A 27,678-nucleotide genomic window follows, 5' to 3' on the forward strand; every position below is an offset into this window, starting at 1 on the left:
CTCTACCTGCGGCCTGGACGCACGGCCCCGCCCCCACGCCCGGCCGGAGCCCCGCCCATGGTGGGGAGGGGAGAGCCGGAGAGGCCGAGGCCCGCCCCCACGCCCGGCCGAGCCAATGAGGCGCTGCGGTCTCAGACGTCGGGTTACGCGCGGCGGCGAGTGGGCCGCGGGGCGGAGGTACCGGCTCCCGGCTTCGACTCCCGGCCCGGAGCTCGGCGGCGCGGCCCCCGCAGGCAGCGAGGCCGGGCGGGCGGGCTGGCCGCGGCGCCCCGCGCCTCTCCGCCAGGCCCGCCATGCAGGGCCCCGCCGGGAACGCGAGCCGCGGGCTCCCGGGCGGGCCGCCCTCCACCGTCGCGTCCGGGGCGGGCCGCTGCGAGAGCGGCGCGCTCATGCACAGTTTCGGCATCTTCCTGCAGGGGCTGCTCGGCGTCGTGGCCTTCAGCACATTGATGCGTGAGTCCGGGACCCCCGCCCCTCCTGAGGCCCTGTGGGACCACCGCAGGCCCAGCCCCGCCTTGGAGACCCTCCTGCCAGAAGAGTTAAGGCCTGGGACCCCGGGCCCTTTGGCTCGGGTGCCTTCTGTCCGCGAGCGCAGGCTGGGCATTCCCGGACTAGCGGGAGCTCCCTCCCCCGACCTAGGGTCCTGAGTCCCTCGCCTTCTCGAGACAGCCCTTAGTCAGGGGTCACTGGTTCTCTCCTACAGCCCGCACACGCCTCTCTTCCGATGTAACTGCCTAAAACTCGCCCTCCCGCTACCTTGTCATCGCGAATTAAGGCTACTCCACTTCCCAGCGTCATGAACCCCCAGCTGGAATAATCCTTTGTGCCCCCTCACAGAGCCTTCCTAGTCTCCCCTTTGAACCCGCATCCTTAAATCCCCAGTCTGATGCTGGGCTTTTTCCTGCTCCTTCACTCCGCCAAGATTTGCTGACTCCCCTTGGCTTTTTAAGTCCCGCTCCTTTGCAATACCTGGATTGTAAGGCCATGCATTGCCTTCCCAGTACTACTTCCTCCTGCCTCGCTTCCCCCACCTTTCCCCCAGCTTTATTTTCTGTTTTGGTTGGAGCAGGACCCGCCCAGACTGCCTTCTTCCCTACTGCTCCTCTTTCCCCTCTTTACTTCCTGAACTGGTCCACCTGTTCCATCTCTGGCCCAAGCTTTTCTAATTAAGTTGCATCTCAAGCCTCCCCTGGCTTCTCCCCTGCCCAACCCACTCTATTACTCGTATTTAAAGTTTCCTTCCTTTCCATGAGACTCGGGCAGCCTAGTGGCTTAGTGAAGGATGCTGCTCAGAGGGTCTGGGCGGTCACAGAATCCCTGTGCTAAGTCCCTGGGGGCCCTTTCTTGAGAGTTTCCTGATGGAAAAGAAAGCCCCAGATGGCCCCTCTTGAAAACTGGAAGTTCCACCGTAGTTGTCAGGTGCATCGTGCATTTTGGGGTTGTGTTGTTTTCTTGGTGCACATCCTTTCCTTGATTACAGTAACAGGAGGCTTCAGTTGGCTGTGGGCCTAGGAGCGCCCCTGTGATTGCATCCTGGAGGAAGGAAGGGTTACAACGATCTGTACAGAGGCATTAATTCCAGAATGTCGGGATCTCAGAACTTCCCCACTGTGCTCACATGGGCAGAGTGGAAGTTTCGGCAGAAAGTATGCTTCTTTGCACTGGGGACAGATCCCGCAGCTCTGTGCATTTGTCTTCTAGGGTGGACTTGCTGGAGTTACAGCTTTGCTTGTCCTAACACGGGGCTTGCTTAAGCGAATTCTCCCAGGCTTCACACAGGTAACCCCGAAGAGGCTGTTCTTGGAGGACACTTCTTCTGGTTGCCTGGCCTTGGTAAACCTTACCCCAAGTGCCCGACTGTTTATGTTTGCCACTCTTTCTTTCCTTTTTAGTCTTTACTTGCCTTGCTATTTTCGCAGCTGAACAAATACCCACTTGTTCCCACAGTAATAATTTGTGACGACTTAGCCAAAATCAGCTGCTGACTTGGGGGCATAAACTGTGTGTGGGTCTCCCCTCCCCTCCCACTTCTGTCCCCCCACCCCCCCAGCTGGCCTTCCTTTCTCTCTGAAGGAACTACAGGCTTACTTTGCATTCTGTTCTCTAACTTCTGATTTCCTAGCCTAGCTCAGGCTATTCCTGTGGATTTGATTGCTGCTGATGGCCCCATTTACTCCTGAGGCTTTGAACTCGTGGTTCAGGGAGGGAAATGTGTTTATGACGGGGCAGAGTTGCTCGTTGCTGAGAAGTGTCCCAGGTTGCCCGTGTTCGGAGTGATGGCACTGGCCCTGGAGTCTTCAGGGACATAACTCACTTTGCTTAATCTTCAGCGTGAGCACGTGTGCAAACCCCACTGCGGTGGGTGCTTTCTGTACGCAGAGACCAGACTACCGAGCGGCCTTTTGTTCAGTGTAAGCCTAGACATGGAGGGTGCCTGTGGCAATGGGTGTCGGTTCCTGGGACAGTGATGAGGACGGTGACAGGGAGAAGGGGTGGAAGGGTGAGAACCCTGTCTGCCCTTGCTGATCTCTTCAACTTGTCGGTTCTGATCTGAGAACAGTGGGGCTTTCCCTTTTGGCACTGCAGGGGTGAGGAGGGAATCTCTCAGGGGCTGCATCACATTTTGCAGTGACTTTGCTGGGGACAAGGAAAAGGGGGAGGTGCTTTCTAGGAAGTGCACGTGTGAGCAGTTTGGTTTGCCTGGGCTTTGTCTTCCCAGACACAGCGTCGGTTCCCCAGTCAGGCACAGCTGTTGGCAAGAGGCCAGGCTCCTGTGACAGGTGTCCCGCTTGCTACTCTTGAGGGACGTCTTGGTGTGTTAAGATGAGACCACCCCATCCTTCATCAGTTCCACTGTTTTCTTTGTCGAGCATATGTTGTTGTTTTTTTTTAAATTTTTTTAAAGATTCCATTTATTTATTTGACAGTGAGAGAGAGCAAGCGAGCAAGTGAGCACAAGTAAGCAGAGCTGCAGGCAGAGGGAGAGAGAGAAGCTGGCTCCCCGATGAGCAGGGAGCCAGATTCCGGACTCGATCCCAGGACCCTGGGGCCACAACCCGAGCCAAAGACAGATACTGCCAACCAAGCCACGCAGGTGCCCCCATCGAGCGTATTTTAAGTAGCAGTCATCTCTCCTGAGCAATTTAAGTTAACCTCTTTGGGGTCACAGTCTTCCCTCCTGGGTGCGTTTGTGCCCCCCTCCCCAACCTCAGCCATGGGCTCATTGGCTCTCTCCTCTGACAGTTCCCCTGTCCTGCAGGCAGGTACTGTTCCATTTTCCTGTCAGACCAGTTCTGTTCCGTTGGCTGTACCCCTTTCCCTGCCAGATGGGCTGAGGCATTTTTCATCACTTCACATCCCTGAATTCAGTGAATCCTCAGACTGGTGTCTTCACGGGTTTTTTTTTTTTCTGCACAGAAAAATCACTTTTTTCTCCATTTACAGGTGGTTGTGTTTTTTGCCCTAGAGGGTTTTGTCCTGGAGGAAGACTTCACATATGTATACTTGTGTGTGTGTGAGAGAGAGAGAGAGAGGATTTTGATTCTCACAAGGATTTCTCATGCTGGTGCTTGCTCTGTGTGGGGGTTTTCAGTTGGTCTCAGCCAAGATGTCCAAGAGTTGAGAACACCAGGTGATGCATGTAGCCTTTCTTCAAGCTGCGTGAACACACAGACCCTCCCCAGCCGGCATCCGCGGGCACGTCGTAGCGTCAGCTAAGACATGGCAGCAGGTCTCACCTCCCTAAGTGGTGAGCTTCCTAGAGGCTCCACCTGTGAGGAAAGCTGGACCCACTCGGAGGGAAGCTTGTTACAAAGGGACTTCCCAGTCTGGGTCCTCCGGGTTCTCTGGGACATCAGCGCAAAGCATTGGTGTCTGAGGAGAAAGAAACGCTTTCAGTGAGGGACCTTGTCATGACCCGCCTGCTGAACAGTCCATCTGGTTTTGGTGGCTTTATCTCTAGTCTGTGACACGATGAAGTCGCTCAGGCCGGAGTCACAGCACACCCAGAGCTCAGCACCCTGTTCCACTGCAGGGCTGTGGCCCACCTGTCAGCCAAAGGTCAGTGTCAGGCAGCGTGTGTGTTGGCATTCGGGAGTGTTGACTCTCAGGACGTGTGGTGCACAGCAAACACCAGCCTCCTTCACCCTGCACAGAGCTCTGGGCTGCAGTATAGACAGAATCGGTTTTTAACACAGGCGGTTTGAGAGCTTGGATAGACCTACCTGCCTGTTTCCGTGTTACAGATGTGGGGATTAGCCGGCTGGGAGAGCATGTCGGTGTTTCACAAAAATTGAGAAATGAGAGTTTTCCTGAGACCCAGAGGTACATCACACACCAGTCTGCCCAGCTTTGAAATCTCAATCTCATACGAGAGTCGCTCTTTTTCTTACACGGTGAACCGGCCTCCCTGTGTCTTCAGTACACACGGACCTGCGGGGGCCACGCTTCGTGGGGTGCCCTCTCCCTACCCTCTCCCAGTCTTTACCTCACAAAATGTCAAACGTCCAGGAAAGAAGAGAAATAATACAGTGATAATACAATATCAGCCCTCCACCTAGATTCAGAAATTGCTCATGTTTTGCCACATTTATCTCTTTATACCTTTTTTTTTTTTTTTTGCCAGACCATTTGAAGATACTTTGTAGCCAGGATCCCACTTCACCCTTAAGACCTTCCAATTAAGTCTCCTGAGAAGGGGTACAATCTTCTGCATAACCACAGCCTCGTGATCCTGCCTAAGAACATGTATACCTCCTCGAGGTCACCTGACAGCTAGCCCACAGTCACACTTGCCCACATGCCCCATGTGTCTCAGAGCTGGGGTCTTTAAAAACCTTGAGCAGTCAAGGGCCACATGTCGTGTTAGTTGTGTTTTGAAGTCATTTTTACTGTAGAACAACCTCCCCCTCCCCCTAAGTTCACTCACACACACTTTTTCCTTTTTTTTTTTTTTTTTTTTAATGACATTGCTGTTCTGAAGCGCACTGGCCCATTGTCAGGTGCCGCGTCTTGTGTTCTGGACTTATCTGGGTATTTCCTTGTGGTGGTGTGTGAGCTCTTTCACAGACCCCTGTGTTCCCTGAGTTCAGTCTGGGAAGGGTTTTAGATTCAGATAACCTTTCTTACAGCAGGAACACTCTGTAGGCAGTGCTGTGTGCTTCCTAGTACAGCATACCAGGCTGCACGTGACCTCAGGCAGCCCTGCTATCAGTAACAGTAAGGTCATTACCTGGTGGAAGGGTGAAGGTCTCTGGATCTCTCCCCTGTAAAGGTACACTTTCCCCTTTGCAGTGAATAAATCATTTCTGGGGGGCTTAACCCTTGGGATCGTGGGAATATCCTATTCCCCAGTAACTTTTCACTCAGTGGTCACCTGACAGAACAGTGGGACACAGTGGTGGCCGCCCTGGAGCTGGAGCTCAAGAGAGAAGGCACCTGTCTCTGGGCCCGGCATCCAACACTCAGTAAATAGCAGTTTCCTTTGCTCCCTCCAGAGTGCCAGCCAAGGCTGAGAAAGAACATCCCTTCTTCTGTCCCAGGCTGGTATTGTGCCCACAGGGGAAGGGAGGATGGCCAATATTAGCGTGGCAGCTGGTTAGGAATCTTTATTTAGAGAGTTTTCAGGGTTTCTAAACACTGATTTATCTGGTAGCATGTATCCATAATGGTGATCTCCTCTATTTATAGTAAAACTTAATTAATTTGGAGTAAAATCAGGCCAGAGGGAGTTGTCTGAATTAGAGGACAGTCTGGGTTGTAGAATAATTTAATGAAATGCATTTTTAGCCTTTTAAATACCTCTGTTTGTCAAGTGTTGCCCTATAGGGGCCTATCCAGCCTCCACTGCTTTAATGATCTGTTTAAAATCCTTCGCAATTAGTATAATATTTGCATGAAGATGAAGTCTCTTTGAAGGAATTTTACAGGTGGTTAAAAATAGCAGGCTCCCTGGCTCTGAAACCAATCGGACCTGGCTTCCATTTCTGCTTCTGCCTCCCTGTGCCCTTGAGTAGCCTACCTGTATTTCCCGACTGTTCTGTTTGCTCCCCAGAAGGATGGAAATAATTTTCCTGGGACTGTGGGGATTAGGAAGAATGTAAGAAAGCTGGGATCAGTATCTGGCACATGTCAGGCCCTCAGTTATCCTCATTGTTACAGTATTTGCATTGAGAGTCCCATTGAAGAGCTTGAGTAACTTGTTTTCTGAATTAGGTTAAACATTTCCCTTGCTATCTTGTTTGCACAACATCTGTACTTTTTAACATCTTTGCCTTTCGCCCTCCTTTCGTGGACTGCATAATAGTAGAAAACTTGAACACAACCAGCATAATGCTGGTGAATTCCAAATTAGCTTGTACCCAGAGCAGGTGGCTTTTAGTAGAGGTAAGGCTCTCCTTCCTTCACCTCACCCTGACCCGTTTTCACCTACAGAGGGCCGCCTGGGCATCGAGGGCAGGCTGGTTACAGGTGCTTGACCTGCGTCCCAGGCCCCTGCCTTCTCTGCCCCCGGAGATGTCAGGGCGTGGTGCTGGCCCCTAGAACCCGTGTCCTTCCGGAAGCTTGCTCTGTACCCAGTCCCCATTGTGCTGGCTCCTGTGCCTGGCTCTTGATGTACTTCCCAGGCACCCTGGAGAGAACCAGGACAGCGAACACGGGCCTGGGTAGTAGGTGTAGAGCTGAAATAGAAGCCAGGCCCAGCAGACTGCAGACCCTCCTAACCACTTCCCCTACCCCTGCGTGCCCTCCTTGGGCCCCTTTCCACACAGGTGCACTCTCTGAAGACCCTAAGCCCTCGCTGCTTCACCTCATTTTTTCCCATTCAAACAAGTGTGATTTTTCTTTCTTAATAATTCTTTTTTATGTCCGAAGTGTTAATGTGGAACTTCAGTTTTATGTCTCTTGATAGCATGAAAGTAGACATTTGAAATGACTTACGAGTCATTTTGTGCATGTCTGAGCTCTGCCTGAGGTGCGCTCTCCCAGCTTGGGCCTTTGTGTGGGTTCTCCCCCGGTGCTGAGGACGGCCATCCTGGCTGGGGACTGAGCCTCCTGGAGCACCAGGGAGGGAGTATAGCTGAGTCGGTTCCGTAGCCGGTGAGGAAGCTCTGCGCGGCTCTCCGTGCTCTCAGGTTACCTGCTGCTTTCCACAGTTTGTTTCCCTGGTGCTGCAGGAGTGTGGCTAACAGCCTTGTGTTGGGGAGAACCCCGAAGTTCTCCTTTACCTCACGGATGCGTAGAGGTGGTCTGGGAGCCTCTCAGACTCCTCCACTACTGGGAAGTGTTCTGTCTAACCCCGGCTTTTCCAGCTTGGCGCTGTTGGCATTGGGGCCAGATAATTCTTTGCTGCGGGCGCTGTCCTATGCATTGTCAGGTGTTCAGCCGTGTCCCTGGCCTCTCCCCACTGGGTGCCAGATGTACCCCACCCCTAGGCTGAGACAGATAAAAATGTCTCCAGACACTGCCCAGAGTGTCCTGGGGCGGGGGCAGAGTTGTATCTGTTGAGAGCTATATTTATTCAGTTTGGGGGTGATGCAGTGCACTCTCAGGGGAGCCCTAGAGAACAGATTCAGTCAGTACGTGCCCCTGAAGGATGAGAGCGACGCCCTGGCAGGGCTTGTGAAGGGTCTGGCTGCTACCTCGACAGGGGACTGCCGAGACCTGCATCCCAGCCTCCGGGGGCTCTTGGCTGGAGTGGGCTGCCTGGACAGTACGCATGTGGTGGTGGATTGCCTGCGGCTGGGGAAGTGTTCGTGGGGGAGCCTTCCTCCAGCGCAGCATGGGGAGGGGGGTGGCAATGCCAAGGGGCCACAGGAGGTCGTGATCAGGGCGGTTGTCTGGGGGCCTGGAGAGCATGGGACAGAGGCTCCAGGAAGAGGCTTCAAGACAGCCTTCCTGTTCAGTTGCGGGCCCCTTGTCCTACAGCTTGGCGCTTATAAAGGGGGGTGAGTTCAATGATTGGGTGGCAAGTCAGCTTCTGCCTTTACCTGGTGCTCCTTTTGGACTGTTTCTCTGCCAGCATTTCCTTTGAAGCAGCTTTATCAGGTCCTTTTTAGATCTCATGGTGCCCCCCAAGGAACCGGCCATCCACCTCCAGAGACACTAGCTCGTAGAGGGAGCAGCTCATGCCCGTGAACTGGCTCTCCCTGGTGGTCATCTGCACTGCACCCAGGTGTGGAGGTGGCAGGGCTCTGGCCTGGGTTCTGGACAGCGGCCAGGGCAGGCAAAGCCTGGTCTGCGAGCATGGTCCCAGGTTTTGGTGGGCTGGGGCTCTGCTGAAGAACGTCTCTTAGGAGAAGGCCAGGTGTGAGCACCTTCTGGAAACCCTGTACCTACCCCAACAGGATGGTCAACCCCTGACCTCACCTTTGTGACTGACTGTGATGACAAGAGTTCTAACTTGAGTTACTGCTATCCCGTCTTAGCGAATGACAGGTCCTCCCACGTTTCCTTTGAGTCAGAGGGTCCTCTTCATCCTAAAGGGCGTGTTGTGCCACCGTCGGGCTCCGCTCCAGCTGCTTTGTGTGAGGCTGGGTCTTAACTGAGGTGTGCTTGGGGGCGTGGCGTGGAGTGGCACCCAGGGGTAGGAGAGATAGAGTCACTGTGCTGGCCAGGGAACTCAGCGATCATTGTGTTGTTGACTCTAAAAGAACTTTGAAAGTCTTGGTGTTGAGTATCTACGGCTTTTCCTATCCCCAGTCAGTGGTAGGTGTCAAGAGCTTTCACAGTTTGTCTTTAGTTTTCTCTTTCATGGACCAAGTTGTATGCCCAGTAGCTCGGGACACAAGCAGAACCAACCTTGTATTTTTTATATGTTCACCTTGCTCAGAACGCTTTTCTCCCCTCCCCCTGCTTTTGTTCTCGTCCCTGGGCTCCTCTAGCCTCTCTTTTTTTAAATTTTTTTAAAAAATTTGTGTGTGTGTGGTTTTATTTATTTGAGAGAGAGCAAGAGCAGAGAGAGCAGAGAGAGAAGGAGTAGGTGGAGAGGGAGACACAGACTCCCCGCTGAGCAAGGAACCGGACATGGGGCTCGAGCCCAGAACCCTGGGATCATGACCTGAGCTGAAGGCAGAGGCTTCACTGACTGAACTACCCAAGCTCTAACCGCTTAAGCTCATCAGTGTTCCTTATGGGCTTTTCTGCTTGCTTTCTTTCTTTTTTTTTTTAAAGATTTTATTTATTTATTTGACAGAGAAAGAGAGAGCACAAGTAGGCAGAGTGGGAGGGTGAGGGAGAAGCAGGCTCTCTGCCGAGCAGGGAGCCTGATGAGGGACTCAATCCCAGGGCCCTGGGATCATGACCTGAGCTGAAAGCAGCCGCTGAACCCACTGAGCCACCCAGGCGCGCCCCACTTTTTCGTTTTCTTAGAAGACATTTTCACTTAATAACATGGAAAATGAGGTGAGGTGCTGGCATCGCCCCAGTTTCTTAAGCCGGTAACTCCCATCCTGCAGGAGCAGGGCACCCCACCTCTCTTGCCCAGACCCGAGGGCCCTGTCAGCATCTTGGCCGAGGCGGCGTCAGGGGGCGAGAGCAGGTTTTCTATTTAGGTGGGGATTTGGGGCCCGAAACATTTGCGGGTTGTTCGGACGCAGCAGACTGGAAGATTGTGGGTCTGCTGTTTTCACTGCTGCTGCTCCCACCCTCTCTGAGCCCTGCAGGGAACTGGGGTCCAGAAGTGTGGGAAAGAGACGCCGATGACGAGGGGCCGGTGCTGGGGTCCTGCTGACACAGTGGAGGAGGTCTGCATGAATGTGTTTTCTCTGTCAAGAACCCTGGTTTGGAATTCTGTCCCCAGATTTCTCTGTCACAAATCTGATCAATTGCTGGCAAAAAAAAAAAAAAAAAAAAAAAATTGCTTTATGAAAGGAGAGTTAAGAAGAGTATTAGGTTGCTTCTCAGACCACTCAGCAGATTATTTATGGATTTTTTTCTTTTTCAACGTGTTAAGGTAAATAACTTACTAATATCCCAGGTAGGTAAAAAGGACTTCGGGGAAACAGCCAACAAACACTGTGGTCTTGCTATGGACCACCGTAGTTCAAGGGCCACTACTGTGGATGGGATGATGTGCGCGGTGGCAGCTGTCTTATAGTGAGCTTGTTCCCCCCCAACGTGGAGGTTTTCAGGTTGGGCCAGCGTGGACGTGGCTTCGGCTGGATTTCGGTCTGCGCTGATGTGAGTGAGGCACGAGGGTGAGGAGAGGGTGTGATGGGCGGGTTGCTCTCGGAAGGTGTTCATACCGGGAACCATGGGACCTTACCAAGGAGCTCCTCTGTCCTCTCTCACAGTGGCCATAGCTACCAGGAGGCCTTCTTTGCCTTGAACTAAGGTGGTGTCCTGGCGTCTTGCAGGACAGCCAGGCTCCAGAACCTGCCCTCCTTTTCCAGCTCTTTCTGTGCTGTAGACAGCACAGCCCCCATGGTCTGCCTTGTAGCCTGGACCAAGAACAGCTATGTTCTGGGACACTGGATGTGGCCATGTGCCCCAAGGCTACTCTTCTCCTGGCCCCTGCACCTGCCGAACCCGTTCCTGCCTCTTCCCCTTACCCACATCTTTCTTGCCCCTGAATGTTTTTCTCCTTCCTCCCCATGCAGCCACATCCTCCTCCGCTTCCAGGAAACTTCCCCATACAGTTATGTTGCAGGACGGACAGTCTATATTGCACAGGTATGACCTCTGCCTCTCCCTTGGCCTGATCTGGCTCAGGAGCCAAGCTGGTGCCTGTGCAGTGCTGGGTGTTCCCCACCTGGAGGCTGGTCTTGGGATAGTTCCTCAGCCTTTCTTTGTCCTTCTTGGCCTTGACACTTTTGAAGAATACAGGCCAGTGGTTTTGTAGAATGTCCCCGATGGGGTTTGTCTGATGTTTCTTCATGATTCCGTTCGGGTTACACGTGACCTCCTCAGTGCGTGGGACCCCACGGCACCTGACATGGGTTTTTCCCCGTACTGGCAGAGTTCTCTTGATGACTGCAGCCAGGTGGTTCCCCCAGGTCTTTCCACTGTGAAGTTAACATCTTTCCCTTTGTAATTACTAAATTGTGAGGGCATATTTTGAGAACATGTAAATGTAGGTTCTGTTTTCAGTCTTCTTGTAAAGCCTCCCCTGGCTGGGAGGTCAGAGCCACAGGCTCTGAGGGATTTTGGCTGAAGGGGCCTTGGCCCGTTTGATTTGGCAACAATACTGGGTCACACTGTGTAGTGCCTATTATGTGTCAAGCCCTGTAAGCACCTTATAAGCGTAACTCATTTATTTCTCACGTTAGCCACCCGAAGTGAGTACTCCTCTTATCCTGTTGTATATCTGGGGAAACTGAGGTACAGAGAGGTTAAGTGAAGTGTCTCAGGTTGTGGCAACCTCTAAATGGAATACTGGTTCAGTGCCAGGGCTCCCCACTGCTCCACCTGCCTGCTGTGCGCAGGGTTCGTGTGTAGTTTGTGACATAGGGACGCTGCTTCTCTAACCTAGGTGGACTTCATGTAGCCTCCTAACATGGACCACTTCAATGCCATCAGGTTACACTGTCTCTCACCTGCTTGGTTTTTCACTCAGAGCATCATTGCAACACTTTCATAGGCCTAGCAGGTGCACCAGGAAAAAGCCAAAGGCTTTTCCTTTTGAGATAGGATTCCAGGACTTGTTGAAGTCAGAGCAGTCTGTCCCATGTGGCTAAATTTGGCCTTTGAGCCTCTACAAAAGTGGGTGAAGAGACTTTTGCCAGTGAAGGAGTCGGTGGTATAGAACTTGCTCTTCTTCTAGAAGCAACCAGAAAACATACGAAACAACTGTTCGTAGACATTGGGCGACAGATGGCTCAGAATAATGGTCCTTGAGGGACCAAAAATGATAAGGTAGGCCCTGTGGTCTCCTCTGAAGCGTTCTGCTGGAGGCAGTTTCCAGATCTCAGAGCAGTGAGGAGGAGCCCGCGCAGAGCCCAGCAGCCTGGCCAAGTTGAGGAGACAGAGTTGAGGAAGCCAAGGCAGTCGGAATTTCCAGGGACAATATGGAGAAAAAGGAGCTCCCTGGACGAAGAGCCCTAAACATTTGCTCAGCGGTCTCGAGTCTCTTTCTGCATATGAGTCTGTGTGTGTATAGGGCGAGCCTCGGGGCAAAGCCAAGGACAGCTGCTGGGAAGCTGGGAGCTGAACTGCTCCTGGTGTTCTGTGCAGTTAGATGTGAGACCCTGCTGAACACCAGGGGCATTTGGTAGATGCCTCTGAAGATCCTCCTCCTCTGAGAAAGCTGCTCTCAAACTTGGCTGCCTACCTGGGCGAGAGGGGCACACAACTTGAGAACAAGCCTGATACCACCGTACACAGAAACAGCAGAACTATAGCGCGCATCTGGATATGGAAGTGGAAACTTTAATAGGAGACAGTCATTGTTACCTTGGGATAGGCAGAGGTTTCTTAGGACACAAAAAGCTTGAGCTGTTACAAAAAAAAAAAAGAAAGAAAAGAGGGGTGCCTGGGTGGCTCAGTGGGTTAAAGCCTCTGCCTTCAGCTCAGGTCATGATCCCAGGGTCCTGGGATCAAGCCCCACATCGGGCTCTCTGCTCAGCGGGGAGCCTGCTTCTCCCTCCGCCCCTCCCCCTGCTCATGGTCCCCTACCATCCACCAAATAAATAAATAAATAAAATTTTGGGGGGTGAATTTAGGCCCACATCTAAATTAAGGATTTCTGACCTTCAAAACATACTGTAAGGAAAAGGAAAAGGTAAGCCACAGATTGGGAAAGAATGTGACAAGGACTTGCATCCAGAATAGGTAAAGAATTCTCACAACTCAGTTGAAAGTCAACGTGATTTAATGATAGGAAAGGATCAGAATAGACGTTTCTCTAAAGAAGACCCACAGTTGGCCAGTGAGCACAGGAGAAGCTGTTCAGTTTCACTAGCAATCAGGGACATGCATAGTAACCAGTGATTCCACAGGAGGCTACGATCAAAAAGACTGACAATACCAAAAGTTAAAGAGAGAGTGAACTTCGAAACTCTCATATCTTAACAGCAGAAATGTGAAATTTTGGAGAACTGAAAGTTTCTTAAAAAGAAAACAACACGTGGGGCACCTGGCTGGCTCAGTTGGCAGGACAGGTGACACTTGATCTCTGGGTTGTTCGTTTGGCCCTCAGCCATTAGTTTTCAAATATTTTTTTCTGCCTTTTCTTCGGCCTCCCCCAGAAATCCAGTTACACATAGGATCTCTGATACTTTCCCAAATTACCTCCTGTTCCTTTGCAGTTGGCCTCACACCTACCACTGCAAGGCAATCAGCTTTCCTCACTATAAATCCCGTTTCTAGAACTTCATATAACTGGAGTCGCACAGTAAGAATACACTTGAGCTGGATTCTTCTGCTCAGCATGCTCACCCATAGTGTGGCATGTGTCACTAGCTCATTCCTTTTTGTGGCTGAGATGTATTCCCTTGTTCAGATATACTATAATCTGTTTATCCATTCACGTGTTGATGAACATTTGGATTGTTTCCAGTTTGGGGCAGTTATGAATAAAGTTGCTATGAATATTTATGTACAAGTCCTTTTGTAGCCCTGTTCTCTTTTCTCTTAAGTAAATGTCTAGGGGTGACATTGTTGGGTTGGATGGCAGGTCTAATTTTATTTTCTTTTTTTTTAAGGGTTTCATTTTTAAGGGCACCTGGGTGACTCAGTTGAGTGTATGCCTTCAGCTCAGGTCATGATCCCAGGGTCTTGGGATTAAGCCCAGCATTAGGTTCTCTGCTCTGCAGGATGCCTGCTTCTACCTCTGCTCCTCCTTGCCCTCCCACTTGTGTGCTCTCTAGCAAATAAACAAATTACACACACACACAAACACACACACACATAAATAAATAAATCTTTAAAAAAAAAAAAAAGATTTCATTTTTAAGTAATCTCTACACCCAGCGTGGGGCTGGTGGTAGGTGTGAGGCCAGCTGCAAAGGAACAGGAGGTAATTTGGAGGGTGATGGAAACTAGGATGTTGGTAGTGGAGAGGGTCACATCAGCGTACACATTTCTCGAAACTCTTGAACTGTGTCTAACATGGGTGCATTTTGGCATGTAAATTATACTTCAGAATTGATTTAAAAGAGGAGGGGAAGCCTCAGAACGGTCAAACTGTTTCACAGACATAAGTGCTCACCCCAGCAAACTTCAGTCCTCATTAAAGGAAAACAGCAAAATCCTGTTGCTTCACAATATATGGCCTCCAATCAAAAGTTACAGGTGGAGAAGCAGAAAATTATGACCTATAGTCAGGAGAAAAGTGAGTCAGTATAAATGAACTAAGAATGAAACACAGAAGAAAGACAAATAACAAGCAGCTCCAGTGACCCATGGGAAAGTATCAGAGATCCTATGTGTAACTGGATTTCTGGGGGAGGCCGAAGAAAAGGCAGAAAAAAATATTTGAAAACTAATGGCTGAGGGCGAATGGGTGGCTCAGTGGGTTAAGCCTCTGCCTTGGGCTCGGGTCGTGATCTCAGGGTTCTGGGATGGAGCCCTGCATTGGGCTCTCTGCTCTGCAGGGAGCTTGCTTCCCCACCCCCACCGCCTGCCTCTCTGCGTACTTGTGATCGCTCTGTCATAAATAAATAAAATCTTAGAAAAAGATAACTAATGGCTGAACATTTTCCAAAGCTGATGAAAAGTATAAACACACAGATCCAAGATCCAAGAAGCTTCATAAACCCCAAGCAGATGGACACAGAATAAATGACACTAAGCGACATCATAATCAAATTGCTGAAAAACAATGATAAAAAGAACATTGTGAAAGCATTATGAGGGAACAAAGACACTACATACAGAGAAATAAACATAAGGACTGATAGAGACTTTTCGTCAGATTAATCAAGCTAGAAGACAAGGGAACAACATCTTTTAAGTGCAAAGTAAAACCTTTTAACCCAGGATTCTGCATACGGGGTAGTCGGGAATAGCTTTTATAAATGAAGGCAAGGGAAAAAAAAGTGGATTGAAGGCATTTTGATCCTTCCTTACCCAAAGCAAGTGGCTCCAGTCCTTACGTACTGCCTTACCAACTCAGCCCCTGAGCCCCCACTCTTTTTTTTTTTTTTTTTTAACAGATTTTGTCCACTCGAGTTATAATCTCAGGGGTTATGTCTAATGGTAAGAATTACATGATTTGGGGAGAAATTGAGTTGCTTTCCTAACTTTAAGAAATTCCTTTCACCACGTTAATGAGCCCCAGCACAGTAGCATGGCTTTGGGCTCCAAGAGGCCGTGCATTTGGGTGGCGGGGGGTGTCACGTGATCCCAGGGCCTCCTTTCTGTTGTCGGGACCATCTGCCCTGCCCTGCCGAAGCAGGGTGCCAGCACCAGGCCCTCGGCCCTTCTTGGTACCCCTCCGTGGATGGCGTCATTCGGGTCCATGCTCCCTTTGTCTGCAGATGCCGTTGCACTGATAGAATGACCCCCTTGTTTGGGTGAGTGAGAAACTGAATTTAGCTGAAAACATTTTTTTGCTTATTGAAGTAAAGTTGGGGAAGTTTCTGTAGGGTTGGACAGAAACATTGGTGACTGCTGCTAGTGCCTTGTTCACTTTTCCTGCCTTGGAGTGTGATAGCCAGCCAGGTCAGCAGAGAGCGTGACTGCGTTGGTTGAGACAGAATCGAAAAGCAAAGGAACAGCTTCAGTACCCCCCCCGCCCCGCCACCCCCCCAAAAGGGTCATCTGTTCCACATTCAGTAAAAATGCCCTGTGAACATAGAAGGGCACAGGACAGCCAGTCTCCATGACAGACCCCAATGATCCCCACTCCTGCTAGCCGTACCCTGCGTCGTCCTCTCCCACATCGCATCAGGGTTAGTCCATGTGACGCGCAGTATATGGCAGAAGTGCAATAGTGTGTTGTTTTGGAGACTAAGTTAGCTAAAAACCGTACCTTTTGGGGCGCTTGGGTGGCTCAGTGGGTTAAAGCCTCTGCCTTCGGCTCAGGTCATGATTTCAGGGTCCTGGGATGGAGCCCGGCATCGGGTTCTCTGCTCAGCAGGGAACCTGCTTCCTCCTCTCTCTCTGCCTGCCTCTCTGCCTACTTGTGATCTGTCTGTCAAATAAATAAAATCTTTAAAAAAAAAAAAAAGAAAAGAAAAACTGCACCTTTTGTCTTGGGTGCGCTCCCTCTGGGATCACTTGCTCTGGGAAAAGCTGGTGAGTGGGCCGAGCCCCCAAAGGTGGCTGCAGCAGGCTCAGAGATGGCAGTAAACATCTCCTCCAAGATGCAAGTTGACTGCTGCTTTAGTCTTCCGAGCCTCGGAGGAGCAGCCCGTCATGTACTGTTCGCCCAGCCAACCTCGTTGCTCACCGCGTGTATTTTAACGGGTACGAAATCAGAGTTTCTACAGTCTGCACTAGATTGTTGAACAAGATAAATTTCAAACTAATTTGTGTAATGAGCCTTTGAGTTACATGTGGGAGGAAAACAGGGACTGATAATTGAAATGGGGCCTACTCATTCTACTTGTTCGTGACTTTACCTGTGTTTGATCTTCTTAGTATGATTTTTATAAGGATGCACTTGACGGATCTTCCTTTGTACCCCTCTTTCAAAGATACCAGCAGCCCAAGGAGCTCATATGTCAATGCTAAGAGGGAAGAAGTGCTAAACTTCTGGCCTGTATTTAGTATATAGCTTTGTTCTGTAGGGTCTCTCTTTTTTTTTTTTTTTTAAAGATTTTCTTTCTTTATTTATTTGAGAGAGAGAGAGAGAGAGAGAGAGAGAGCATGAGTGGAGAAAGGTCAGTGGGAGAAGCAGACTCCCCGCCGAGCAGGGGGCCCGATGCGGGACTCAATCCCAGGACTCCAGGATCATGACCTGAGCTGAAGGCAGTCACTTAACCCACTGAGGCACCCAGGCGTCCCCTGTAGGGTCTTTGTACAGAGTCTTTGTTCACTGCCTGAAGCATCCACCTCTCCCTGGCCACCTGTCTTCCCTTGCCTGTGGCATATATGCAGGCGTGGTCACCTCTCTCCTGATTCTTGTGTTGGATTGTTTGGGTCGTTTCCCAACAGAGTGCTCTGGTTTCTTTGCGTTCTGTATTTCCCGGCCCACGTGAGTGGTACAGCCTCTGGCTTCTCTTGCGTGGCATTAAGTGTGGTAAGAAGCTTATTACCTAAGTCTCCTGCGGGTAGCTTGGCAGACAGCAAGTCCAAAGGAAGCGTGTTTGCTGGCACTGTTGCTGCGTCACCGGGTCTGAGGACTGGTAGGGCCCTACGCCTCCTTCTCTCCCAGGGCCTCATGAGTTGGGTCTGACCTTTCTCATCCAGAGCTGGCATAGGCAGGCCTGTTTGAAATGGTAAATAGCAAGGTCAGCATATTGTGATTTTCTGAGACTGATTTATGTTCATTCTAGACTTCTAAGAAGGCTGGAACTAAGGGCAACACAGTTGTGAGTCATTCCCAGAACAGCACCCACAGCAGGCCCCTCTCTGAAACCCAGCAGCGCAGATGGCTTTCCCTCAGTACCTATAGCTGTGGTGTCCGGCGCCCTCAAGGTGAGAGATGGAGGCAGACCTCCCTTTGACTTGCTCTTCAGCCAAGCTACTTGCCTAGCCTTCATCCCTGCGGCCACTCCCTCTGCAATCTGCATGATCGGACAAGGGATGCAGAAAAATTTGGAACTGCCTCTTGTGACCACCAGGCCACAGGCTGGTCGTTTCTTAGTGCCCTCACGGAAGGAGAATTGATTGGAGGGATCCTAGCAGGCAGGTGGACAGAGCGAACACTGGGAATTGAGGAATCCTAAGTTGACTCAGACCCACCTTTCCTGGGGCAGCCTGGGCTCCCCATCCTAAGGGCCATGGTCCTTTTACATGTTCCTCCTCCTTTACTGGTGTATGCACTGCTGATGTATTCAGTAGTAGTGGAGTTTCTGGGTCACGGTGTATAAACAGTTAAAAATCATGATAGATATTCCGAAAATACCCACTGCCAACTTTCCAAGTCATCTGTGGGTCGATAGGGAAAAAACCACACCCATCTCCATCCTCTGAGATCAAATGAAATTCCGAAATTTATGGCCAGGGAGTCTGGGTCAGCAGTGCAGGGGTGACACAGGCCGGGAGCGTGTCTCAGAATTCCCCAGACCTGGAGGGTCCCCAGCAGCCGAGGGACACTGCCCTAGGCCAGCCCCAGCCCGTTTACGTGTGGTGCCTCCATCAGTGTGGAGAAAGAAGTTACACGGACAAGCCCTCCCTCTTTAGGAGTATCTGCTCCTCTTCTTCAGGAGGTCTCCCGCTCCTCTTCTTCAGTTTCTGCGTGCTGGAGGCCTCACTCGTCCCTCCTCCAGCGTGTCCCTGGGTCTCACAGGGCTCCATTGTTCACTGTGGCTACCCTGACACCAGCCAACTGTCCCCTCTCAGCTGGGGGACTCTGGGGACAAGATCACAAATCTGCTCCCCTACACATCCGCATTTACTTGTCTACCAGCAGCTTCAGAGCCCCTGTTTCCTTTTTTTTTTTTTTTTTTAAGATTTTATTTATTTATTTGACAGAGATCACAAGTAGGCAGAGAAGCAGGCAGAGAGCGAGGAGGAAGCAGGCTCCCTGCCGAGCAGAGAGCCCGATGCGGGGCTCGATCCCAGGACCCTGGGATCACAACCTGAGCTGAAGGCAGAGGCTTTAACCCACTGAGCCACCCAGGTGCCCCCAGAGCCCCTGCTTCCTAATACCCTTGCCCAGTGTTTTCATCTTGGCTACTCTGGCAGAGTGTAGTTAATAATTTGCATTTTTAAAACCCACCTGATTGAGCTTGCCTGTGTTCTTGTGTGTTTATCAGCCGTTCACATGTCCTTCCGTCGCACAGAGCCCCGTGGAGCGCCTGCACAGTGACCCTGCCCCCTCGGCCCTGCTGAGGCCGTCGTCGTCAGCAGATGGCACAGCCACCCTGCTCCCAGGGGAAGTTGGGGTCCTAAGGAGGCCCCATGTTTAGAGAGCTAAGCATATTTATTTGCTAGACAGTTTGGTTTTTTTTTTCTCATTTCTTTCTCAACCTTTGGCAGAACCTCCATGTAGAAGGATTAAAGCTGACTAACTGTGACCCTTGGCTTCATCCGGTCCTTTTACCAAAAAATGGTGACCAGCATTGCAGCTGTTTACAAACCCAGATTGTCTAGGTTTTGCATCCAAGGCCAAATGTGGTGAGGGAGACCTTGACTGGCCGGTTCTCCCTGCCCTGTGGCCAGTCAGGAGGAAGAGAGGTTTGGGGTGGCTGTCCTTGGGCAGTCTTGCTGGCAGATTACTTTGTCCAAAACCAAAGGGCTAGGCAGTTTTGTCCTGTTGCAGAATGAAGGGCTTGCAGGCTAAGCTTCTGGGAGAACCCGTCTTGCAAATTCATGGACCTTAGTGAATTAAAAATAAATCCTGGACAGTACTCAATAAATATGTCTTAAGTGACAGGCTGAATGCATTCCTTTGTTCAACAAATACTGTTTAGCTACCTATGAAGAGCCAGGCGCCCTCTGGATGCCAGGAGCATGGGGGTAAACAACCATAGTTCCTGGTCTTGCAGAGCTTACTTTCTAGGGGGAGAAGACAGAGAGTAGTCAAGGAAGCACATAAGGATTTCTGAGATGAGGGGCACCTGGGTGGAGTGGGTTAAGCCTCTGCCTTCGGCTGAGGGCCTGATCTCAGGGTCCTGGGATCGAACCCCACATTGGGCTCCTTGCTCAGCGGGGAGTCTGCTTCTCCCTCTCCCCCTGCCCTTTAACCTTCCCCCTCATCGTGCTCTCTCTCAAATAAATAAAATCTTTAAAAAAAAAAAAATCCTGAGACAAGAAGGGTAACCGTGGAGAAGATGATCGAAGGGGAAAATGCGGGTGAGGGATGGAAGCAGGGCAGGATGTACATGGCTGGGGTGCAGGGATCCGGAGAGGCCTCCAAGGAGGCTGAGAGCTGCGACGAGAAGAGAAAGGAGGAGCCGCCACTTGGCAGGCCAGGAGGACAGTGTCCGGACAGGAAGTGCCGTGTGAGCCAGGGCGCTAAGGCAGGATGGAGATTGGTGTGTGCCGTGCGTAGAGAAGGCCCTTGTGGTGGGAGGGACGGCGGGGATGAGGCCGGAGAAGCGGGCAGAACCCTAAGTCATGTGGTCCCTTGGCCACAAGAAGGAGCCTGCATTTTATTTTGGCTGCTGTGGAAAGGCAGGAGGGCTGGGAGGAGAGTTGTGTCCATTTTGTCGTTTTGAAAATTTTCGTGGAGGTATCATTTACATGAAGTAAAATGCACACGTCTTCAGTGTGAAGTTTGACTGTTGGCACATGTATGTGTTTTGGGGGTTTTAAGTGGAGCAGTGGGTGGTAGGATTTTATTGGCATTTTGAGACCTCCACCAACAGCCGTGTGGTGGATGGATCGACAGATGGACGAATAAATGGACGGATAGTCGTGCCTTACTGCAGGAACAGGGTGACTCCAAGCAGGACGCTTTGCTGCCAAGAGCCATTGCAGGTGGCCTCGGAAGCGCGTCCTCTGCAGGCTTGGCCGGGGAAGAGGCGGGGAGGTGGGGCAGGTGTCAAGCCAGAAGTCCACAGTCAGTCCCAGGCGGGCTCTCCCCGGCTCATGCCTGCGGGTTCTGCATTCCCTGGTGGCTTTCACGGCCTCTTCTGCTCAGACAGCCTGCTTGTTGAGGGTGGTGAGCAAACGCAGCCTTCTCTCTGGCAGGGTCAGTGTCAGCCCTGTGATCAAAAGGGCAGTGGTATTGGCCCGTGGGGTGTGATTTCTGTGGGGCAACTGGAAAGGTCTCTCTCCAAAGATAGCTTTTCCATCAACCTTTTTTGGCTCTGAACTTCCACCATTAAAATGTTTTGATTTTAGAAACAAGTGTTGGTGAGGATGTGGAGAGAGGGGAACCATCTTGCCCTGTTGGTGGGAATGCAGACCAGTGCAGCCGCTGGGGAAAACAGTATGGAGTTGCCTCATAAAGTTAGAAATAGAACTACCCTGTGTTCCAGCAATCCCACTTCTTGGTATTTACCCAAAGAATACAAAAATACTATCTCAGAGGGAGACATGCACCCCAGTGTTTACAGCAGTGTTATCTACAGTAGCCAAATTATGCAAACAACCCAAGTGTTCCTTGACTGATGAATGGATTGCGAAGTAGTACACAGACACAGACACACACACACACACACACACACACACACACACACACTTGGACTATTATGCGGCCACAGAAATGAATGAAATCTTGCCACCTGCAAACAACACGAATGGAGCCGGAGAATATTACGCTAAGCAAAATAAGTTAGAGAAAGACAAATACCACATGATTTTCACTCATAGGTGGGATTTAAGAAACAAGCAAAGGGAAGAAAAGAGAGAAACCAGGAAACAGACTCCTAACTACAGAGAACCAGCAGATGGTTGCCAGAGGGGAGGAGGGAGAGGTCAAAGTGGTGGCGGGGATGAAGGAGGGCTTGTGATGAGCACCCGGAGGTGTATGCACGTGCTGAGTCACTATATTATACACCTGAAACTGGTATTACATTCTGTTACCTAACTGGAATTGAAATCGAACACTTTCAAAATATACCATTTAAAAAAAATAATAAAATGTCTTGATTTTGAGTATGTGAAGCCACCAGGGGCACTGTCCTGTTAGGAAGGTGGGAAGTTAGGAAGGTGGCTTGGGGACCAAGAAAGGCCCCAGGGCCTGGGGCATTCTGTCCTGGTGGACAGGCCCAAGCGAGGGACCGGCACGAAGGTGGGGACGGCAGGAGTGCTGAGACGTGCTGAACCCCGCGGTGCCTGTCAGCCTACCCACATGGGCAGCAGCCCCGACCTGCTCCCCATTCTGGATCACCCTCTGGGGACAGGTGTCTCGTCTCATGGTGTTTCTTGAATCAGTGCCACGTTGGTGCTTTTCTCTTCCTGACTCCGAGTGATTAAGGAAGAAATTCTGCAGGTCCAGACTTGATTTCACAGTGCGTCTCCTCCTCTCATCCGCTGAGAACAGTACGAGGCAGAGCAGGAGCCAGGTGTCCGGCCGGTGGGCTTCTGAGCCCTCCCAGTTGGTCGTGGGCGCCCGTCCTGCCGGTCCTTTGGTGTTTCGGCACTGTGCAGCCTGCCCTGGGGGTGGAGAGGTGGGCGTTCAAGGCTCGCCTGCCTCCGGGCCGCTGCAGCCTAGGGCACACCTGGCCACCCGGCCTGGCTCACGCCTGTCACTGCTGCTGTGCACTCACCTCTCAGAGCCCCTGCATTTGGGGAATTCTCTGAGCCCCTGGTGACCTGGCTTTGTTCTGGTCCCACCTGGGAGGTGCAGGCCGGAAGGAAGGTGCTCTAGCAACCTGCGGGCTTGGTGGTTTTCTGATGGTTACGTGTTAGGTAATTGTTCTTCAGTTTCCAAACTGGTTACAGTGATTCACAACGTAAGAGGAGGGATGCACAGGTTACCCTCAGCCGTGTGCTCCTGCTTTGAGCCACTGCTTCTTCCTCCAGCCGTAAGAGTCCTGCTGAAACGTGCCCAGTCCTTGCTCCGTGCGCTCACCTGTAGTCTCGTTAATCCTCACAGGAGGGGCTACTCGGATTCCTTCCGTTGTCCGGAGGAGCCGAGTAAGGCCCAGAGAGGTTAAACAACTTCCCTTGGACCCACGGTCTGTGTTGCTGTGAAGGCTGGGACCAGAGGTGGCACTCTGTGCTCTAAGCTGTGGCCGCCTCTGACCCAAGTGTTCCTCCAGTGCGTTCTGCTCCGAAGTTAAGTGCCTGCTTCCTTCCAGGTGCAGGGCCATGAGGAAGACAAGGTCTCTCTCCACTTCCCTAACTAGTGGTCTGGTGGGAGAGACAGAGCCTCAGGATTGACGTGAAATGTTCACCCGGAGGTGTGAGGAGGAGCATGCATGGGAGACCTTAGGGACCCAGGTGGAGGGGTGTTTAGCCTCACTGCCGAGGGAGCCAGTCTTGGAGCATTGTGAACTGAGTCTGCAGGGATGCCGGAGAGTTCAGCATGGGGCCCTCCCAAGCCACAGTGACCATGCGAGTGACAGGACCAAGACAGAAGGTGCCAGGCCATGGGCAGGGCCCAGCCGGCCAGCCCAGAAAGCCCGAACTATGTTCCCTGAGGAGGGGGAAGAGGGTTGCACACTGAAAGGCCTGACCGAGGGGCGTCATGCTCAGTTCCTTCCAACTCGGGTATGTGAGGGCTTACGGGGAAGAACACTGGAGTCAGGAGGCCCTGATCTGCCCTTCTGGAACCTTTGTCACCTTTGGGCTAGGCTTCCTCAGGACAATGGGGGAAACGTGGGCTTTGCAGTCAGACATGGGTGCGGCTTTTCTGACCTTTGGGGCCTCAAGGCAGACCCTTTGGCCTTACCTGTAAAATGAGAATGATCCCTTTCAAAATTGTCATAAAGGTTAGAAAGAATCCTTGAAGCACCTGTAATAAGTTCCCAGTGACGGTGGCCACAGCTGCAGCTGCTTTTCTCCCCACAGTGACCCTCCGAAGTAGACAGTTGAGAAAAGTTAGACTCAGAAAAGTGACTTGCTTAAAATAATAACATTTTTGATAAAGCAGAGACTAGATTTCAAGCTGACACCAGCTCGACTGCCTTTAGTTCCTTGCCCTAAGAATCACTGGCCCTTCATGTCTCCTTGGAAAAGGGGTTCACGCTGGGCTTCACACACTGTCCAGCTGGAAGTTACCCGTGGCCATCTCCAGCTGCAAGGGCGTCTGGGGCTAACAGTCTGTCAGCTGTGCAGCTAAGTCCTTAGGAAGGAAGAAGGGGGTATGTGAGCTTGGGGGAGGCAACCAGCAGTCAATCTGGTTTTCTGGGACCTTTCCCTGCCCTAAAACCTTTCAGGTTTTTCCTACCACTAGTGAGCACTGAGGAGGTCAGGGGAGGTGCAGAAACATTTTCCTTGATTGCTGGTTCTATCTGAGGGTGGATTTGCTCAGCGCCTCCTTCCCTGGACTGTTTTGGTCCTTTTTGAGCTCCAGCCCCTGGGCTTATAGAACCGGCAGGGCATGGCTTAGGGTCACTGCCAGGGCCAGCTGGAGGAAGAGGCTGGCTCAGGTGGCTTGATTTTATCCCAGGCCCACGTCACAACCTGGTGACCCTGCACAGTTCACCCCCTCCCCACCATTGTCTTCACTCTACACTGAGGGGGTTAGACTCCCTTCTCTCGCACTGCACCTGGCATGGACCAAACAGCTCTCCAAAAGTGTGTGGTTTCATCTCAAAACAGTTGTGCTTTTTTATGACTTGTTTCCAAGTAGGACTGCATGGTAATTGTTCCCCTTCCAACCCCTGTGGGGTTTTTTGTTTTGTTTTTAAGATCTTATTTTTAAGCCATCTCTAATACCCAAGACGGGGCTCGGCTCAAACTCGCAGCCGCAAGATCAAGAGTCTCCTTCTCCACCGACTAAGCCAGCCAGGCGCCCCCATCGGCCCCCACCCCCGTGATTATTTAACACCACCTCTTACGTCTTCCTCTTTGTGACATGACAGGAAATGCCTGTATGTAAAACTCAGCTGTCTTCTGTCGCGCAGCAAGCCTGTGGGAGCACCAGCAGGCCAGGCTCTGAAAGGGAGAATGAAGTTGGGGGTGCCTGGCCGCCACCCTGTAGATGCGGGCTTGGAGAGGTGTGCAAAACCAAGCGACAGCTTCATGCGGGCCGTCAGTGACTCGGCTGCTGGTGTGGGACCGACAGGTAGAATCAGATAAGCCGTCACTGCCTTCCCGTGGTGCGGCGCGAACAGTGCAGAACTTCCAGAAGTTCTAGAGGAGTGAGTGCTGTGCTTTGTACCGTCTGGGGAAGCTGCGAGCCAAAAGCACGTGTGACAAAGGTGGTAGGTGGTGGCGAGCCCCGCGGGCGCCTGGGCACTCATGTGCCCAGTTAGTACACTCTGCTGGGTTTGCTCCTGCTCCATGCGGACAAGGGTGGGGGGGGGGCAGGCAACCACGTGCTTTTGACAACCCCTGGAGAGTGGTGTGGTGAAATCAGCTGCACGTGTGTAACCTTTATCCGCCACTAAAAGTTCACCCACACGGGCACAGATGCCACACGGCAGAGACAGTGCATGGTGCGCGGCGATGCGGTGGGAGACCACAGAGCCTCTAACAACAGAGGTGGGGGCACGTGTACAGTAGGTGAGTCAGGGAAGGGGGGTGTTCGGTGAGAGCAGCGAGGGTCCAGCAGTGTGCAGAGTGTGGGACCGTCGGTCTCTCTTGAAAGGGATCTCTATCCCTCTTTGGACTCACCTGGTATGTCTCTGGAAGGCCACACAAGATCTGGGTGACTGGCTGGCTCTGAGCAGGGAAGCAAGGCCTGGGATTCCAGATGGAAGGGAGACTTCACAGAGTATGCTTGTACTCCTCAAAAGAAATTTTTTTTAAATAAGAAAAAGAAAAGAAATGCTTTATTAGTTTACTAGGGTCACAGACTTCTTGGCTTAACACAACAGAAGTTCTCTCTGTTCTGGAAGCCTGAAGTCCAGAATCCAGCTGTTGGCTGGGCCACACTCCCTCCAGCGGGTCTGGTGGTGAATCCTTCCCCATCTCTTCCTCTTCAGGGGTTCCCTGGCTTGGGGCTGTAAGACTCCTCCGTCTGCCTCTGGCTTTACAAGGCCTTCTCCTTCCCCTGTGCCTTCTGCTCTCTCCCAGGACACTTGCAATTAGATTCAGGGCCCACCTCATTAATCCACGATGATCTTGTCTCAAGTTCTTTAACTTAATCACACCTGCAAAGACTTTTTTTTCCAGATAAGATCACATCCATGGGGTTGGAGGAGGGTCAGGATTTGGACATATCTTTTTGGAGACCACCATTCAACCCACTACAATTGTGAGCCAGATTTACGGAGAAAACACTTCCTTGTGTGTTGCTTTCAGTGGACCCATCTTAAGTATAATGTTGGAAAAAAAAAGGATTAAAAAGGATATACCATCCAAACACTAACCAAAGAACACATTCTGAATTTTATATACTCTCCATATGTTCATCTCTTCCAAAAGATGTATTTTAATTTAAAAATGCCTAAGATTAGGAAAGAAGGGAGCCGTGTTTTAAGACAAATGAAATGATGCGCAGAGTAATGGATGGAAAGTTCGCCGAGGGCGAAGACCGGGCTGTAGCGGCATCTGATGCTGTGTCCCCAGCACTGCTGGTGCTCGGGTTGGGTGGAAGGAAGCATAGGTCGGTGGCCAGGGCCGTTGGAGAGCCTGTGGCGGGGGGGCCTGTTAGGAGGCAGTCACCGTAGCGCAGGAAGGCAATCCTGAGGCCGGGACTGGTTTCGTGGTAGTCGTGGGACCCAGCTGCAGAGCTGGCAGGGAAGAGCCGCAGTTGAGTGGGGGAGGAGAGTAAGGAGACCCAGAAGGGAGGATGCTTCCATTCTACCAAGCAGTGGTGAGGCCAGGCAGGACTGGGGGTGAAGGCTGGGAGGGGAGGAGGCTGGAGAGCCCACAGCAGAGAAGTTGGGAAGAAGGGGAGCCTGTGGAGGGAGGACAGAACCATGGGGAGGCAGAAGAGAGACACAGAGGAGCACTCAGAGCACAGGGAGGACAGCAGGGTCGGGGAATCCTGGGCCCCTGTGGAGAGGTGAGGTTGCAGATGGAAGACCCAAGGTCACACGCTTCCCAGAGACCCAGACACCCGTGCCAGGCCTCGGAGAGCAGACACTGAGAGGAGGAACAGGAAGGCAGGGGCCAGGTCAGGGACTGCTGAGTGCAGGTCGTCATCCTGAGCACGAGTTCTGTGCTAGCCCCTTCCCTCTTGTTTCTTCTCATTTAATCCTGACGCCCACCAAAGCCCGTCCGCTAGACAGCAGCAGAGACAGGACTCAAAGCCACATCTATCTGGCTCTTGACCTTGCCTCCTTTTCAGGGGTGATGGGACACTGTGCCTGTCTTAGGACACATGCATACACAGAGCACCTGCTTCAGAGCCCACCATAGCCTGGAGGTGGTGGTGCACAGTGTCACTCAGGGACTGGAAGGGGTCTGGGGGTCAGGTGTCAGGGCCCACTGAGGGCCGCACACCCAGACAGCCCCTCCCCCGGCCCCACTCTCCATCCCCCATTCGGCTCTTCTTCCTTTTCCTGCCTCGAGCCTGGAATTCTGGGTCTGGTGTTCTGCCTTCAGAGACCTGACCTACACTTTGAGTTGTGCCCTCTACCCCAGCCTTCTGCCTCAGGCTGCGCGGTGGCTCTGTGGGAAGGGGTGGATTGCACTGCTTTGGCCTCTGGCTCCCTCTGAGTTCTCTGCGTCCTGCAGAAGTAGAGATGAGCTGTCCTCGAGTTGCGCCTGAGCCCCTCTCTGCATGGCTTCCAGGCAGCAGCTGCCAGGCTCCTGTGGGGAGCAGACTTGCTTCCAGGGCCTGGGTGCCTTGGCTCACTGTCCATGAGGGACCCGGGGGCAGCTCTTATTTCTCGTGCACAAATGTCTTGAGTCTTTCAGTTTACCACCCCGCTCGCCCCAGAACCACCCCCAAAACAAACAGATGCATGGATCTGTGTCAGTCTCCACCTCTGGAGTCTTCCCGGATGCACACCCCTCTCCTTCTGGTCTTGGCTCACCTTCCAGACCTCCTGATCAGCAAACCCGCTTCCCAGACCTCTCTTCTTTCCTGTTCTAGTGTCACTGTTGCCCCATCCCGAGAATGCAAGAAAGGCCAGGATTTTTTTCTCTTTCGTCCCCTGAATGCAGCCTGTCACAGCACAGACC

At 51.9% G+C, this 27,678-nt stretch overlaps 1 protein-coding gene across 2 annotated transcripts in view; it reads left to right on the forward strand.

Annotated features, from left to right (window-relative positions):
- Nucleotides 1–269: 269 nt before the first annotated feature.
- Nucleotides 270–27,678, forward strand: part of LOC122909345 (store-operated calcium entry regulator STIMATE) — a 48,414-nt gene continuing 21,005 nt past the window's right edge. Inside the window, exon 1 of one of the 2 annotated variants that reach the window (XM_044253398.1) lies at nucleotides 270–453. In XM_044253398.1, the coding sequence (XP_044109333.1) occupies nucleotides 294–453 (160 nt within the window). In that variant the 5' untranslated portion in view covers nucleotides 270–293. The remainder of the gene's footprint in view (nucleotides 454–27,678) is intronic. The other variant, XM_044253397.1, reaches the window with a different exon arrangement.

This window comes from Neovison vison, chromosome 6, assembly GCF_020171115.1.
Source record: "Neovison vison isolate M4711 chromosome 6, ASM_NN_V1, whole genome shotgun sequence".
NCBI lineage: Eukaryota > Metazoa > Chordata > Mammalia > Carnivora > Mustelidae > Neogale > Neogale vison.